Source organism: Callithrix jacchus, chromosome 3 (genome assembly GCF_049354715.1).
Source record: "Callithrix jacchus isolate 240 chromosome 3, calJac240_pri, whole genome shotgun sequence".
Lineage (NCBI taxonomy): Eukaryota > Metazoa > Chordata > Mammalia > Primates > Cebidae > Callithrix > Callithrix jacchus.
Genome location: NC_133504.1, coordinates 153740628 through 153757376, shown reverse-complemented (window position 1 = coordinate 153757376; position 16749 = coordinate 153740628). Strand labels below are relative to the sequence as shown.

At 39.5% G+C, this 16749-nt stretch overlaps 1 protein-coding gene across 10 annotated transcripts in view; it reads left to right on the top strand.

Annotated features, from left to right (window-relative positions):
• N4BP2 (NEDD4 binding protein 2) overlaps window positions 1-16749 on the top strand; it is a 186562-nt gene that overhangs the window by 24260 nt on the left and 145553 nt on the right. For 5 of the 10 annotated variants that reach the window (XM_078367365.1, XM_035293851.3, XM_035293850.3 and 2 more), the window contains exons 3-5: window positions 7975-8053; window positions 9669-10008; window positions 14547-15687. In XM_078367365.1, coding sequence (XP_078223491.1) covers window positions 9783-10008; window positions 14547-15687 — 1367 coding nt within the window. In that variant the 5' untranslated portion in view covers window positions 7975-8053; window positions 9669-9782. Of the gene's footprint in view, window positions 1-7974; window positions 8054-9668; window positions 10009-11313; window positions 11390-12513; window positions 12606-14546; window positions 15688-16749 lie in introns of those variants that run through there. The other 5 variants (XM_035293853.3, XM_078367364.1, XM_035293859.3 and 2 more) reach the window with 4 other exon arrangements.

Genomic DNA, 16749 nt, shown 5'->3' with positions numbered 1-16749 from the left:
AATGGCAGTATTTATTTATTTTTATTTAGGAAAACCACAGGCAAATAATGGCACTATTGACCATTGTTGTAACACTATTAGAGATTGTTTGTTCATTCTGTTGCTATTTGTAGATTTCATGTTCACCCTGAATTTTAAAAAACTGCTTGTAAAGAACATATGTTCTTATTAAAAGGAAAACAGAAAACTTCAAAGCAAGGTTGTATATATAACATTTATAAAACAAAAAAACTAAAATTAGCTGGGTGACACTAAAAAGTTAAACATGCTGGGATTACAGGTGTGAGCCACCGTGCCCAGCCTATATATGTTTTTATACACCAGAATTTTCTTTAATACACTAAACATTGTTTGGACACTAAAACTGCCTATATGTAAGGAGATCTGTTTAGATCTCCTTATATACAAATGGACACAGTGGAAAAAAGGGAATGGAAGGGATATATAGCTTGCAAGTTGGAGGAAGTATAGAGGGAAGTAAGTCCATGATGATTCACCTTTATTTTTTATTTTTATTTTTTGAGACAGTCTCGCTCTGTTGCCCAGACTGGAGTACAGTGGTGTGATCTTGATTTTCATTTCTCAGCCTCTGGAGTAGCTGAGATTACATGTGTGTGCTACCATTCCTAGCTGATTGTTTTGTATTTTTAGTAGAGACCGGATTTTGCCATGTTGCCCAGGCTGGTCTCGAACTCTGGCCTCAAATGATCTGCACAACTTGGCCTCCCAAAGTGTTGGGATTACAGGTGTGAGCCACCCTGCCCGCACCCTCCAGGGTAGATCTAGCTACTCTGTAGGCTGAGGCAGGAGAATAACTTGAACTTCGGAGATGAAGATTGTAGTAAGACTCTGTCTCTCTTTAAAAAACAAAACAAAACCCAAAATAATACAAGTTAGATGTTTACTTAGAGAAGGGATAAAAATAATACAACATGGCAAGCAGGATATTGTTGTTAATATAGTCAAGATAGAGAACATTCTATTATCCCAAGGATCTGTGAAATTGCCCTTATGTACCCGTACCTCTTCTCCCTCCCTCTCCCATCCCCTATTTTTAGCTTTGGTGCCAACAATCTGTTCTGCATTCTTACAATTTCGTCACTTAAAGAATGTTGTGGACGGGTGCCATGGCTCATGCCTGTAATCCTGGAACTTTGGGGGGCCAAGGTGGGTGGATCACCTGAGGTCAGTAGTTTCCAGCTGGGCTAACCTGGTGAAACTGTATCTCTACTAAAAATACAAAAATTAGCCAGGCATGATGGCAGGTGCCTGTAATCCCAGCTATTCTGGAGGCTGAGGTGGGAGAATGGCTTGAACCCAGGAAGCGGAGGTGGCAATGAGCCAAGATTGTGCCTCTGCACTCTAGCCTGGGTGACAAGAGCAAGACTCCGTCGCAAAAAATACATATATAACCTTTTAGGACTGGCCTTTTTTTTTTTTTTGGAGATAGAATCTTACTCTGTCGCCCCAGGCTGGAGTGCAGTGGTATGATCACAGCTCATTGCAACCTCTGCCTTCCGAAATCTAACAATTCTCCTGCCTCAGCCTCCCAAGTAACTGGGATTACAGGTGCACACTACCATGCCATGCCTGGCTAATTTTTGTATTTTTAGTAGAGATGAGGTTTCACCATGTTGGCCAGGCTGGGCTCGGACTCCTGATCTCAGGTGATCCACCCACTCAGGCCTCCCAAAGTGCTGAGATTAAAGGCGTGAGCCACCGCTCCTGGCTAGGACTGGCTTTTTGTTTGTTTTTTGAGACAGAGTATTGCTCTGTCGCCCAGGCTTGAGTGCAATGGTGCGATCTAGGCTCACTACAGCTTCCACCTCCCGGGTTCAAATGATTCTCCTGCCTCAGACTCCCAAGTAGCTGGGACTGTAGGCACACACCACCACGCCCAGCTAATTTTTACATTTTTAGCAGAGACGGGGTTTCACCATGTTGGCCAGGATGATCTCGATCTCTTGATCTTGTGATCTGCCTGCCTCAGCCTCCCAAAGTGCTGGGATTATAGGTGTGCTAACTGCCTGGCCAGGACTGGCTTTTTTTTTCCCCCCAGACGGAGTCTCACTCTTGCTCAGGCTGGAGTGCAGTGGCATGATCTCGGCTCACTGCAACCTCTACCTCCTGGGGTCAAGCAATTCTGCCTCAGCCTCCTGAGTAGCTGGGAGTATAGGCGCATATCGCTATGCCTGACTAATTTTTTTTTTCCCCTGTGGTATTTCAGGATGATGATGATGATGATTATTATTATTATTGTATTTTTGGTAGAGATAGGGTTTCACTGTGTTGCCCAGGCTGGTCGTTAACTCCTCAGGTGATCCATCCACCTCGGCGCCTGCAGTGGTGGGATTACAGGCGTGAGCCACCATGCCTGGCCAGGACTGGTTTTTTGTACTCAGCATAATACTCTGGAATTTCACCCAGGTTGTTGTATGCATCAGTAGTATGTTTTTATTGCTGAGTAGTATTTCATGGAATGGATGTACTATAGTTTGTTTAACCGTTTATCTGTTGGAGGTCATGAGTTGTTTCCAGTTTTTGTTTATTACGAGTAAAGCTGCTATAAACATTTGTGTACAGGTTTTTAGATGAATGTAATTTTTTAGTCCTCAGGGATAAATGCCCAAAAGTGCAGTTGCTGAGTTGTATGGTAGTTGCATATTTAGTTTTTTTTTTTTGAGACGGAGTTTCGCTCTTGTTACCCAGGCTGGAGTGCAGTGATGTGATCTCGGCTCACCGCAACCTCCACCTCCTGGGTTCCGGCAATTCTCCTGCCTCAGCCTCCTGAGTAGCTGGGATTACAGGCATGTGCCATTGTGCCCAGCTAATTTTTTGTATTTTTAGTAGAGACGGGGTTTCACCATGTTGACCAGGATGGTCTCGATCTCTTGACCTCGTGATCCACCCGCCTTGGCCTCCCAAAGTGCTGCCCGGCCGCATATTTAGTTTTTTAAGAATCTGCAAAATATTTTTCAGAGTGACTGTATCATTTTACATTCCCATCAGCAACTATAAGTGATACAGTTTCTTAAGTCTTGCCATCATTTGGTGTACCTGAGTAGCTATAATCCCAGCTACTCAGGAGGGTTGAGGCAGGAGAATCACTTGAACCCAGGAAGTGGAGGTTGTAGTGAGCCGAGATCACACTATTGGACTCCAGCCTGAGCGACAGAGCGAGACTTGGTCTCAAAAAATAAAAAGGTTGTCGTTTACAAGATCCTATTGATGACATTAAGTGAGGACTTAGTGTATTACTCTTTTTTTTTTTCTTTTGAGCAATTGTGAAGGATATTGTTTCTTTAATTTCAGTGTCCATGTGTTTTTTTTGCTAGTATGTTTAAATACAGCTGCTTTTATAAGTTTATCTTGTATCTTGCACCCTTGTTAAACTAATTTTCTTCTTGGAGGTTTTGTAGATTCCTTGGGATTTTCTGTTAATACACAAATAACCATGTTATCTCAAAATGGAGACACTTTTATTTCTTCTTCCCTAGTCTGTATGCATTTTATTTTCTTTTTTCTCTTATTTTATGGGCTAGAACTTCCAGCATTATTTTGAATGAAATTAGTGAGAGTAGACATCTTGCTTTTTTTCTGGTGTTAGGAGGAAAGCATTTAGTATTTCACCGCTAAATATAATGTTAGCTGTAGGTTTTTGTAGGTGCTCTTATCAGATTGAGGATATTTTTGTTCTCTGTTCCTATTTTTTTGGTAGTTACCATAAATGGTGTTGAATTTTGTCATATTCTGCATTGATTGATATGGTTCTTTTACCCATTAAGATGGTAGATTATACTAATTTTTTTTTGAGACGGACTTTTCGCTCGTTACCCAGGCTGGAGTGCAATGGCACGATCTCGGCTCACTGCAACCTCCGCCTCCTGGGTTCAAGCAATTCTCCTGCCTCAGCCTCCCGAGTAGCTGGGACTACAGGCACGCACCACCATGCCCAGCTAATTTTTGTATTTTTAGTAGAGACGGGGTTTCACCTTGTTGGTCTTGATCTCTTGACCTCGTGAGCCACTGCGTCCGGCTGATTATACTAATTTTTGAATATGGAACTAGCGCTGCCTTCCTGGAATAAACCCCATTTCATTATGGTATATAATCTTTTTTTTTTTTTGAAACAGGGTCTCACTGTTGCTCAGGCTGGAGTGTAGTGGTGTGATCATAGCTCACTGCAGCCTTGACCTCTTGGGCCTAAGTGATCCTTTCACTTCACCCTGCTACCAGTACCTGGGACCACAGACATGGACCACCACCATCCTTGGCTAATTTTTTTTTGTCTCACTTTGTTGCCCAGGCTGGTCCTGAACTCCTGGGCTCAAGTGATCCTCCCAATTCAGTCTCCCAAAGTTCTGGGATTGTAGGTGTGAACTACCATGCCCTGCCAAAATTCAACAATATATAAAAACAATCCGCTGCATTCCAGCCTGGGTGATAGAGCAAGACCCTGCATCAAAAATCAAAAGAACAAAAGAAATATATATTGCTGAATTTTACTTGCTGGTATTTTATTAAGGATTTTTGTGTCTGTAGTCATGAGGAGTATTGGTCTGTAGTTTTTTTGTACTGGCTTTATCTGCTTTTGGTATCAGGATAATGCTAGCATCATAAAATGGATTGGAAGTGTTTTCTTGAAAAGATTATATAGGATTACTTTTAATTTTTCCTAAAAAAGATGTTAGAATTTTCCATTCAAGCTATTTGGCCCTGGAAATTTTTTTTTTTTGGGAGTCTTAAAATTATGAATTAAATTTCCTTACAAATTGTAGTGATTTTGTCTGTGTCTTATTGGCTGAGTTGTGATAGTTTGTGGTTTTTGAGACAATGGTCCATTTCATATAAATTGTCAAACTTTTGTGTGTTCATCGTTTATTAGCCTTTTGATCTCTGCAGGGTCTGTAGTAATATTCCTTTTTCATTCCTGATATTAATAATTTGTGTCTTCCTTTTTCTTTGTCAGTCTTGCTAGAGGTCTTTCAATTTTATTGGTCATTTTGGTGAACCAGCAATTTATTTCATTGAATTTTCTCTTTGTTTCTCTGTTTCTAATTTAATTGTTATCTACTATTTATTGTTTCCTGTTTCTCTTTTTGTTTTTTTCAGACAGAGTCTCACTCTGTTGCCCAGGCTGAAGTGCAGTGACATGATGTTGGTTCACTGCAACCTCTGCCTCCTGGGTTCAAATGATTCTCTTGCCTCAGCCTCCCAAGTAGCTGGTACTATTGGCGTATACTACCATGCCCGGCTCATTTTTGTATTTTCAGTCGAGACGGGATTTCACCATGTTGGTCAGGGTGGTCTCAAACTCCTGACCTCAGGTGATCTGGCCACCTTGGCCAAAGTGGTGGGATTACAGGTGTGAGCCACCGTGCTTGGCCTTCTCTTTTTTTTAAAAACAGATTCTTGCTCTGGTCGCTTAGACTGGAGTGCAGTGGCTTGATTTTGGCTCATTGCAACCTCTCCCTCCTCGGTTCAAGCGATTCTCCTGTGTCAATCCCCTGAATAGCTGGGATTATAGACATGCATCACCACGCTTGGCTAATTTTCATATTATTAGTAGAGACACGGTTTCACCATGTTGTCCAGGCTGGTCTTGAACTCCTGACCTCAGGTGATCTACCTGCCTTAGCCTCCCAAAGTGCTGGGATTACAGGTGTGAGCTACCACACCCAGCTAATTTTTGTATTTACTGAGACAGGGTTTGGCCATGTTGCCCAGGCCAGTCTTGAACTCCTGAGCTCAGAGTGGTCTGCTCACTGCAGCCTCCCAAGGTGCTGGGATTACAGGTGTCTGCTACCACACCCAGCTAATTTTTGTACTTTTAGTAGAGACAGAGTTTTGCCACGTTGGCCAGCCTGGTCTCAAACTCCTGACCTCAGGTGATCAACCTTCCTCAGCCTCCCAAAGTGATGGGATTACAGTTGTGAGCCACTGCTCCTGGTCTGATTTCTAGTTTGATTCCATTGTGTTTGGAGAACACACCTGTGTGATTTCATTTCTTATAAATTTGTTATGGCTTGTTTTTAGCCTAGATCTATCTTGGTATGTGTTCTGTTAATACTTGAAAATAATGTATATTCTGCTGTTGTTGGGTAGACTGTTCTGTAAGTTGATTAGATCCTTAATTATTGGTGTTGTTGAGTTGTATATCTTTGTTGATTATCTGTCTAGTTATTCCGTTCATTGTTGATAGAGTGGTGTTGAAGTCTTCAACTATAATTGTGAATTTGTCTAGTTTTCCTTTCAGTTTTAGCCTCACTTATTTTAGCCTCACTAAACAGCAATGCTGTTTAGTGCATATACATTTAGGATTGCTGTATCTTTAATTTTCATTTATTTATTTGAGACAGAGTTTCGTTCTTGTTGCCCAGGCTGGAGTGCAATGGTACAATCTCGGCTCACCGCAACCTCCGCCTTCCAGGTTCAAGTGATTCTCCTGTGTCAGCCTTCCCAGTAGCTGGGATTACAGGCATATACCACCATGCCTGGCTAATTTTGTATTTTTTTGTAGAGTTGGGGTTTTTCCATGTTGGTCAGGCTGGTTTTGAACTCCCGACCTCAGGTGATCTGTCCCCCCATCCAGCCTCCCAAAGTGCTGGTATTACAGGCGTGAGCCACTGTGCCTGGCCATTTTTTTTTTTTTTTGAGACAGAGTTTTGCTCTTGTTACCTAGGCTGGAGTGCAATGGCGCAATCTTGGCTCACCGCATTCTCTGCCTCCTGGGTTCAGGCAATTCTCCTGCCTCAGCCTCCTGGATAGCTGGGATTACAGGCACACGCCACCACGCCCAGCTAATTTTTTTGTATTTGTAGTAGAGACGGGGTTTCACCATGTTGATCAGGATGATCTTGATCTCTTTACGTCGTGATCCACCCGCCTCAGCCTCCCAAAGTGCTGGGATTACAGGCTTGCGCCACCGTGCCCGGCTTTTTTTTTTTTTTTTTGAGACAGAGTCTCACTCTGTTGCCCAGGCTGCAGTGCAGTGGCGTGATCTCGGCTCACTGCATCCTCTGCTTCCTGGGTTCAAGCAATTTTCTTGCCTCAGCCTCTCAAGTAGCTAGGACTACAGGTGTGCATCACCGTGCCCGGCTACTTATTTTTTTTTTTGAGATGGAGACTTGCTCTGTTGCCCAGGTTGGAGTGCGGTGGCCCAATCTCGGCTCACTGCAACCTTCAACTCCTGGGTTGCAGTCTCCTGCCTCAGTCTCCCAAGTAATTGACATTACAGGCACTCACTACCTGGCTAATTTTTGTATATTTAGTAGAAATGGGGTTTCACCATGTTGACCAGGCTGGTCTCGAACGCCTGACTTCAGGAGATCCACCTGCCTTGGCCTCCCAAAGTCCTGGGATTGCAGGCATGAGCCACCACAGCTGGCCAAGTTTTTAGTAGAGACAGAGTTTCGCCATTTTGACCAGCTTGGTCTTAGACTCCTGGACTTAAGTGATCCTCCCGCCCAACGTTCAACTTGCTGGGATTACGGGCACAAGCCACTGAACCTGACCAAGGTTGCCATATTTTGTTTGTTTGTTTTTTTGAGACGGAATTTTGTTCTTGTTGTCCAGGCTGGAGTGTAGTGTTGTGATCTCAGCTCACTGCAACCTCTGCCTCCCAGGTTCAAGTGATTCTCCTGTCTCAGCCTCCTGAGTAGCTGGGATTACAGGCACATGCCACCACGTCTGGCTAATTTTTTGTATTATTAGCAGAGACTGGGTTTAACCACATTGGCCAGGCTGGTCTCCAACTCCTGACTTCAGGTCTACCCAACTCAACCTCCCAAAATACTGGGATTACAGGTGTGAGCCACTACACCCAGCCTGGTGTATCTTTTTGATGACTTGATCTTTTATCATTACATAGTGCCCTTCTTTGTCTCTGAAAATTTTCTTTGCTCTGAATTCTACTTATGACTGATATTAATATATAAATGTATATTTATTTAATTGTAATTTAAATTTAAATAGGAATATGTTGCTGGTGGCTGCCATATTGACAGTTCAGTTCTGGAAGTTGGAGAGAGCTATGATACAAATTTAATTAAAGGTAAATTTTATAATATAATAGAAGATAACAAGGGCAATGGTTAGCAGCAAAGGGGAGATTGGGACAGAGGGAACAGGCTATGTGATTTTCAGTTGGATAATCAAGAGAGAAACCATTGAATGTGACACTTGAGCAAAAATTTGAAGGAGTATATGAGTTAGCTGTTCAGATATCTTGAGGAAGAGTATATCAAGGGCTAGCAGGGAGATAGGCCATTGCAAGAACTTCAGCTTTTTCTCTTGAGTGATGTTGAGAACTTACAGGGGTTTAGAGCAGAACCTTTTTACATTGTATAAAGCTCAGTCAGGCTGGTATATTGAAAATAGACAATATGGGGATAAGGTGCAAGCAGGAAGAACAGGTAGGAGGTTGGAATATGAGGGAAAGATGACAGTTGTCAGACCCAATGATTAGAGCAGATTTTGGGAAAAATATTAGACATTTAGTTTTGGATATGGTAAGTTTGAAATGTTTATTCGATATATTCAAGCAGAGAAAACAAGTAGACTGTCTGTAGTTCTATTCCAGAAATGAGTCCCTGCCCTTGTGGAGCTTACACTTTATTGGAATATGGGTGGTAAATATAATACATATATAAAACATGCTATGTAAGAAGACAGTAAGTCCTATGGAGAAAATTCAAGTAGGAAAGTGGGATAAATGTTGTTGGGACACTGAGGTCCTGAGAAGGTAACATTTGAATAATGGTAAGAAGGTGATAGGGAGATACTTGGAGAAAAGTGGCTCAGTAGAGGGAACCAAGGTATAAAGTTTCCTAGGGGAGAGCATTGCTGGTGTGTTTGAAGAAGAGTGAGGACGCTTAGTGTGGCAAAGGGAAAGAGGATGGTACAGAGGTAACAAGTGTTCAGGTTATGGGCCATTTTAAGGGCGCTGGCTTTTATCCTGAATTAGGGAGCTAGCAACTAGTTTAGTGGAAGAGTGGCATGATTCAACCTGTGGTTTAATGGAGTCACTCTGGCTTTGGTGCGAGACTGAAGGGGCAAGGGTGGAAGCTGAGAGAGAGGAGACTTGTTGTAATTCAGGCAGGAGGCTGTGGTAGCTAAGTCTAGGGTAGTAGCAGTGGAGGCAGTGAGGAATGATAGTATTCTGGATATGTTTTGGGAGTCACACTGACAAAATTGGCTCACCAGTTGGATGTGGGGTGAGAGGAGTCGAGGATTATTCCAAGATTTTGGCCTGAGTCATTGGAAGGATACAGTTGCGCTGAGATGGGAAAGACTGGGAAAAGCAGATTTGAAGGGAGTAACGAGGAGCTGTTTTGGACATGTTAAATTTATGATGCCTGTTGGACATCTGAGTATAGGCGTTCAGTATGAATTCTAGTTTTATTTATGAAGACTGTTTCATGTTTTCAAAAATGCAGCAATGGTATTGAAACAGTGTATTCACTTCTGAAATATATATTGTTAACATCTTCATTTTTAACATGTTCAATCCTGGCCAAAATTTCCCTTTGGAGAGAGAGAAATTGACTACTTTTTAGCTCTGCTGTTAGAGTTGGTGGTACTTTCTTAGAGTTAAATAAACATGTCATTCCGATTTTAGAAATGGAAATATATATAGTCTGAGTGTTTTTAATTGCTTTCTATTTTAGGTCTTTTTACTGCTGGATTGTGCAAGATATTTAACCCTGTTTTGTTTGAATTATGACTTAAATATCAAACATCTTAACTAAGAAAAGGGAAACATTTTAGTTTTGGAAGTCAGAATGCCAAGGAGAAGGAAAAATCTTGGGGGAAATCCTTTTCGGAAGACTGCAAACCCTAAGGAAGTTGTATCCAGTGTTGCTAGTCGTGAGGAGCCAACCACTACTCTTCCTTCCATGGGTGAGACAAAAGTTGATCAGGAAGAACTCTTCACCAGTATCTCAGAGATATTTTCTGATCTGGATCCTGATGTAGTGTATTTGATGCTTTCTGAATGTGATTTCAAAGGTGAGAAAAAGTTTAGTTTGAACCCTTTCCATTTTATAAGAAGACTTTGTGTAATATGCCATGATTAATAGTAATACAGAAAAATGTCTTATTTCTATTTTGTTCATCATCCGCTGTTGGCAAGTTACTAAGGTTGGTATTTGAGTTTGGTTTTTGGGATATGAAGAATAAAACACAGTTTCTGCTCTTAAGAAATGTCCAGTTCTAGATATAAGGTATTTGTATAGATATAACATACTATCTCTTTCATCTTTACTCTGGAAAAGACTGGTGCTAGTGACACTTTAGGCTGCATAATCCTTTGTTTTCAGTGGCTCTCCTGTGCATTGTAAGGTGTTTAGCAGCATCCCTGGCCTGTACCCACTGGATGCCAATAGCTTCTTACCACCCAGTTGTGACAATAAAAAATGTCTCCATATATTGTCATTTGTTCCCTGGGAGGCAAAATTGTACCTGGTTGAGAACCACTGTCCTAGAATGTAAGCTCCATAAAGACAGAGTTTTTAAAAACTTTGTTTTACTCCTGTATCCTCAGCCCATAAAATAGCAACTGACCCATAATAGGAGCTGAGTAAATATTTATTAAGCGATTGGGTAATTGTAGTTATGGAAATAAGAGCTGATTTAAGAGTTGAGGCTAGCAGAGTAGTATAATTTCAAAATATCGGCTTTGGAGTCAAGAAACGTGGGTTGGGTTTCCAGCTCTGCCACTTAACCGGAGTCTGTTTTCCTCTGTTAGTGAGAAAAGTAACAGTATGCACCTGTTATTTGGTGAGAATTGAGTTTTGTTTTATTTTTTTGTTCTTCGTAAAGTCTTCAGTATGGTAGGCTGTTAATAACTTGTCATAAATTGTTTAGAAGTATGTTTATAGACAGAAGGGCATTTATATAAGTTGACTAGATGAGTAAATTAAATGTTGATACCTAGTATTGTTACTGGCCATGATTAGTATAAGATAAAATTATTCTGGATTTGGGAAGTTTTGTTAATGTGTTATAAACTTCCAGTTTCAGTCATCATGTAGTTTGTGATGTGAGCATATCTTATCCAGTTATGTATGCAGAAAACCAGTTGTCAGCAGTGCATGATTCTCAGAAATGATAGTATATAGAGTTTTGTAAGTTACTTCAACATTTCCTTTTTTTTTTTTTAAGCAGGTATTGCTTGGGGTATTAAGCCAACATTTCCTAATTTTGATTTGTTTAAAATTTAATTGTTGCATATAAACTAATACAGCAATGAGGAATTACAAGAAATTCACTTCACCCTATACCATAACAAAAAAACTTATTTTTGTTTTCCAGAATCTTCTATAGACCTTGTTCATAAGCATTTGATATTTGAGTAGAGGAATTTTGTATTATGTGTTTTTAACTTAACGTAAGCATTTTTTTTCCATGTTGCTGCAATTATTTTTAATGGGTTTCTAACATTCTACTGAGTTGTTGTGCTGTAGTTTAATTATATCTATGTTTTTTGTGAATAATTAATATTGCAGAGAACATCTTGGTAAACACATATTTTTCTTTCTTTTGGCTTTTCTTCTTAGTTCCAAAGTTTTATTTTCTTGCGTCACAGGGTAAGAACTGCTTTAGCTCTTGGATGCATACTGCTGAATTGCCTACCAATGAGGTGTGCCTATTTGTAATTCCACCAGCATTGCATAAGTGTAGTGGTTTTACCTCAGCCTTTTCAACATTGTGTAGTAGGGTTTTAAGACTTTTGTTTTTTTGAGACGGAGTTTCGCTTTTGTTGCCCAGGCTGGAGTGCAGTGGTGCGACCTTGGCTCACTATAACCTCCCCCTCCTGGGTTCAAGTGATTATCCTGCCTAAGGCTTCCGAGTAGCTGAGATTACAGGCATCTGCCACCATGCCTGGCTAATTTGTTCTTTGTATTTTTAGTAGAGATGGGGTTTCATCATGTTGGCCAGGCTGGTCTCAAACTCTTAACCTTAGGTGAGCCACCTGCCTCGGCCTCCCAAAGTGTTAGGATTACAGGCGTGAGCCACTGCACCTGGCTCATGTTTTAATATTTTAATAGGAATAAAATTGCATCTTTTCTTAATTTGTGTTTTTTTTAATAAAGAGGAATGTTGAACATTTTTATACATGATTGTTTATTCTTGTATTCTTGTGTAAATTGTTCATTTATTGAAAAAATTTTTATACCATAATTTTAATTTTTTTCAATAATCTGTATAAGGGCTTTTTTTTTGATGTGATAACTGCTTATCCATCTTGATCTTTAATTTACTTGGTATGATTTTTCATTACATATACATTAAGTTTTTAGTTGATCTTTTCTGGTTTTACTGTCATGTAGATTTTCTTCATAGAAATACTCCTTATGTTTGGTCCCTTTTTTTCCCCTCCCCATCCCTCCTTCCCCTCCTTTTGTTTTTTTCCATTTTTGGGGTTTCTGTCCTTTGTAGTATTGCTATGATCTCCTAATTGATCTCTGCGAGGCTTGCCCCCTCCAATCCCTCTTTGTTTTTCTTCTTAAGGGAACATTAATTGGGTGCTTACTAGGTGCCAGTTCTTGTACACAGCACTTTTTCATGGATTATCTCATTTAATCCCCACAACAACCTATGAGGTAGGTGCTTTTATTATCCCCATATTACAAATGAGAAAATTGAGGTTTAGGGAAGTTAACTTGTTGAAAGTGTCATAGCCAGCAGTAGAGATTTAAATGTTGGTGTTCTGACTCCAGACTAGAGCTGTTACCTACTCTGCTGTGCTGTTTTCAGACTCATCTTTCTTAAAACAGCAAGACAAAACACAAACTATACAACCCCTCCCTCCAACTTCAAATGCTTTAAATTCTTTTTTTGTTTGTTTTCTTTTCTTTTTTTGGGGACAGGGCCTCATTCAGTTGCCCAGGATGGAGTGCAGTAATCATTTCATTCAAGTAGCCTTGACCTCCTGGGATGAAGTGATCCTCCTACCTTAGCCTCCCTTTTGGCTGGGACTATACACACATACTACCACACAGGCTAATTTTTGTAGAGACAGGGTTTTTCCATATTGCACAGGCTGGTCTTGAACTCTTGGGCTCAAGTGATCTACGCACCTCAGCCTCCCAAAATGTTAGGATTATAGGCATGTGCTACCACACCTGGCCTTAAAATTTATAGTGGCTCCCTATTTGTGTTATAACAGAAAGAGCTCAGCATTGGAGTCAGACACACCAGTACTGGCTCTGTCACTTAACTATGTGACTTGGACGAAGTTAATGTACTTTTTAACTTCATTTCTTCATCTGTTAGGAATAATATACCACATGGTAGTATTTGAAGAGTCAGTGAGGTGATGTGTATAAAACTTCTAGCTCAAATGCTTTGACTGGTAGTTTCCTTCAAATTCCTTAGAAAATAAAATTAATATTTCTTAGCATGACATACAGGACTCTTCCCAATTTCACCCAATCAACCTCCTTCTAGGGAGAGCCAAGACTGGGTTTACCCTTTTTTCTCTGGCAAGTTACTTTTTAATCTTCAAGTTCCAGTTCATATATCACCTTATATGAAATATTTTCTTATTCTTTATGCTTCTGTGGCATTTGTTCATTATCAGAAATGCGCATTATTTATCTTATTTTTTAATTTTTTTTTTTTTGAGAGGGAGTCTCACTCTCTCGCTCAGGCTGGAGTGCAGTGGCACGTTCTCTGCCCACTACAACCTCTGCCTCCCAGGTTCAAGAGATTCTCCCACCTCAGCCTCCTAAGTACCTGGGATTACAAGCATGCACCGCCATTATACTCGGCTAATTTTTGTATTTTTAGTAGAGACAGGGTTTCACCATGTTGGCTAGGCTGGTCTCTTAAGCCCTGATCTCAGGTGATCCACCTGCCTTGGCCTCCCAAAGTGCTGAGATTACAGGCATGAGTCACCACGCCTGGCCAAAAGTGTGCATTACTTAATCTGTATTATATTACAATGTAATTGTCTAATATAATTGTTTTTAATCTCTCTTAGACTGCAAAATTCTTTGAGTATATTAAAGATTTTTTTTTTACAAAATATTTCTGATATGCATTACATACTCATAAATATTCTTTGTATTAAGTGAAATTCATAGTGTGGATAATGTAAATATGTTAGATTTACTAAGAGAATACATAAAATACTTAACATTTAAAAGTACATGCAATAGGTAAGTATTTGTTAAACTAATCAACAAACTTTAGGACTTTTATGAATAAGCCTGATACAGCTAATTACAGATATTTATGTTTATATACTTATTCAATACATTCAGCAAATAATATTTATTTGATGATACTTTATTAGCTTGGTTTATTACTATTTTCCTGAAAGAACAGGATTGCATGACTCCATCATTCAGACTTTTTGCCGCTACAGACTTTGGTATGTTAGTAAAATATTAATTTTTAAAAAATAACTTGAGTATTATACATTTATATTCTGTTCAATGCAAAGTCCAGTGTAATTTTAGTTGGATTTTAATAAAAGTATTAAAACTGTTTTCTCTGTCTATATTTTTGTTGTTGTTATTGTTCTTGTTGTTGTACAGTTGAAAATGCTATGGATTGTCTATTAGAATTATCTGCCACTGATACCAAGACAGAAGAATCATCTTTACAAAGTTTCGTTGCTTCTGAGAACCAAGCAGGGGCAGCAGAAAGTGAAATAATGGAAAAACGTCCTGAAGAAGAGAGTGAAGATTCAAAAATGGATTCATTTTTGGACATGCAGCTAACTGAAGACCTGGATTCCTTAATACAGAATGCTTTTGAGAAATTGAACTCTCCTGATGACCAAGTATACTCACTTTTGCCTTCTCAAGATGTTAATAGTTTTAATCACCTGAGTGAGTTTGTAAATTCTGATTCCGGTAATGTGACTCCTATTTTTTCTACACAAAATATGAATTTAAACAGTAAAAATTTAGAGAATTCTGCCTCTACATTAAGTTTAAATCCATTACCTTCACATTCAGTTTTGAATGAGTCCAGATGTTTTATAAAGGATAACACATTGGCTTTGGAAGGTAACCACCCAGAAGATTCTCTTCTTAGTAGTTCTTTAAATGTAACAAGTGACTCCATCATGAACAGTAGCAGTCTCAATCAAAAACAGAAAGAACTTTTAGACTCTGAGTGTGTTGAGGCTCTGTTCTCTCGAGCCCCTGTAGATTTGGATGCCAGTGAACCTCAGGCTTCTCTAAACCCCCCAGGGCTTGATTTACCAGGTATGGGTGGGGATCAGAAATCTACTCCAGTCTCTGATATGTTTCTACCTTCCGAAGGGTTCAACTTCAAGCCACACAAACATCCTGAACTGCCAACTAAGGGGAAAGATGTAAGTTACTGCCCAGTACTTGCTCCTCTCCCCTTACTGTTGCCTCCTCCTCCACCTCCACCGATGTGGAATCCAATGATTCCTGCGTTTGACCTCTTCCAAGGAAACCATGGCTTTGTAGCTCCTGTTGTAACCACAGCTGCACATTGGAGATCTGTCAACTATACGTTTCCACCCTCAGTTATTTCTCACACTTCCCCAACAAAAGTATGGAGAAATAAAGATGGAACAAGCCCTTATCAAGTACAAGAAACCCCAGTTTCTCAGGTTGTAAGAAGGAAGACATCTTATGTTGGACTAGTTCTTGTTCTTCTCAGAGGGCTTCCGGGATCTGGAAAATCTTTTTTGGCAAGGTATGAGGTTTAATTGGGTTTTAAAAAAATAATATAATGTCTGAATTTGAACACAAGTGTAACTAAATATGCAAAATGCTTTCTTAGTAGAGATCTTTAGTAACCCCTAAAATGTTTTCTTTTTACTCAATTTTTTCTAATTCTGTGTAGCTAATAACACTATTTTCTCTGGAAGTTTTTTTTTTAAATTGAATTCCTTCATCTTGAAATATCTCTTTGAAAGACAGAAGAAAAAATTAAAGACGATTCCAAGATTGTGAGCTATTGAAGCAGTGGAAGAGATCTAATTTGAGTGGGAGAAAGATGAGTTCAGCTTTAATCGTAGAGTAAAAGAGATATAATTGATCTTGATTTCATGGATTGGAAGTCTTAAATACATGAATTCTACTGGTAGTTGGAAATTCAAGATTATAGAATGTTGTTAAATAATACTTTTAGAAATGTGTGATTTGAAGGAAGAGAGTATAGGATGACGACTGGTAGTCAGAGAACTTCAAGTTTTCAGGGACTTTTCTGTTCCAAAATAAAGTGCCATCAGTTATTTTATCTCATATGTATACTTTTATTCCTTCTGTAGTTAAGGTAGGCTGTGAGTGCCTTGATCTGGGAGACAGGAGTCAGCGTTAGAGGCAGTTTTTTTATGGTTTCAGTGGCATTCCTTAAAGAGTACTATTTTCATAGTCCCTCTCCATCCCTGCTTAATTTTTAAATTCCAGAAGGTTTATACCTAATCTGTTTTATTTGCTAGTTCTTTTTTTTTCTTCTTCCAAATTTTAACTGTTTGCCTTCTGATATTCTTAGTTGGGTCTCCTATTTGATCCTGGATATATCTATTCTAGTCTTATTGAATATGCATAGATAACTGGAGAATGTCCTTTATTAACTTATTTTTAGTTTTTTTTGCGTATCTTTTCTGTGTCTGGGTCTATCTGCTAGTAAATTTCCACATATTCTGATAACACTAATAGGTATATTTTTCAGTAGACGTGTAGGCTTTTCTAACTGACTTAATAATAAAACAATTTAATATTGTAAATGTTACAGTTGGTCATGGCAGTATGT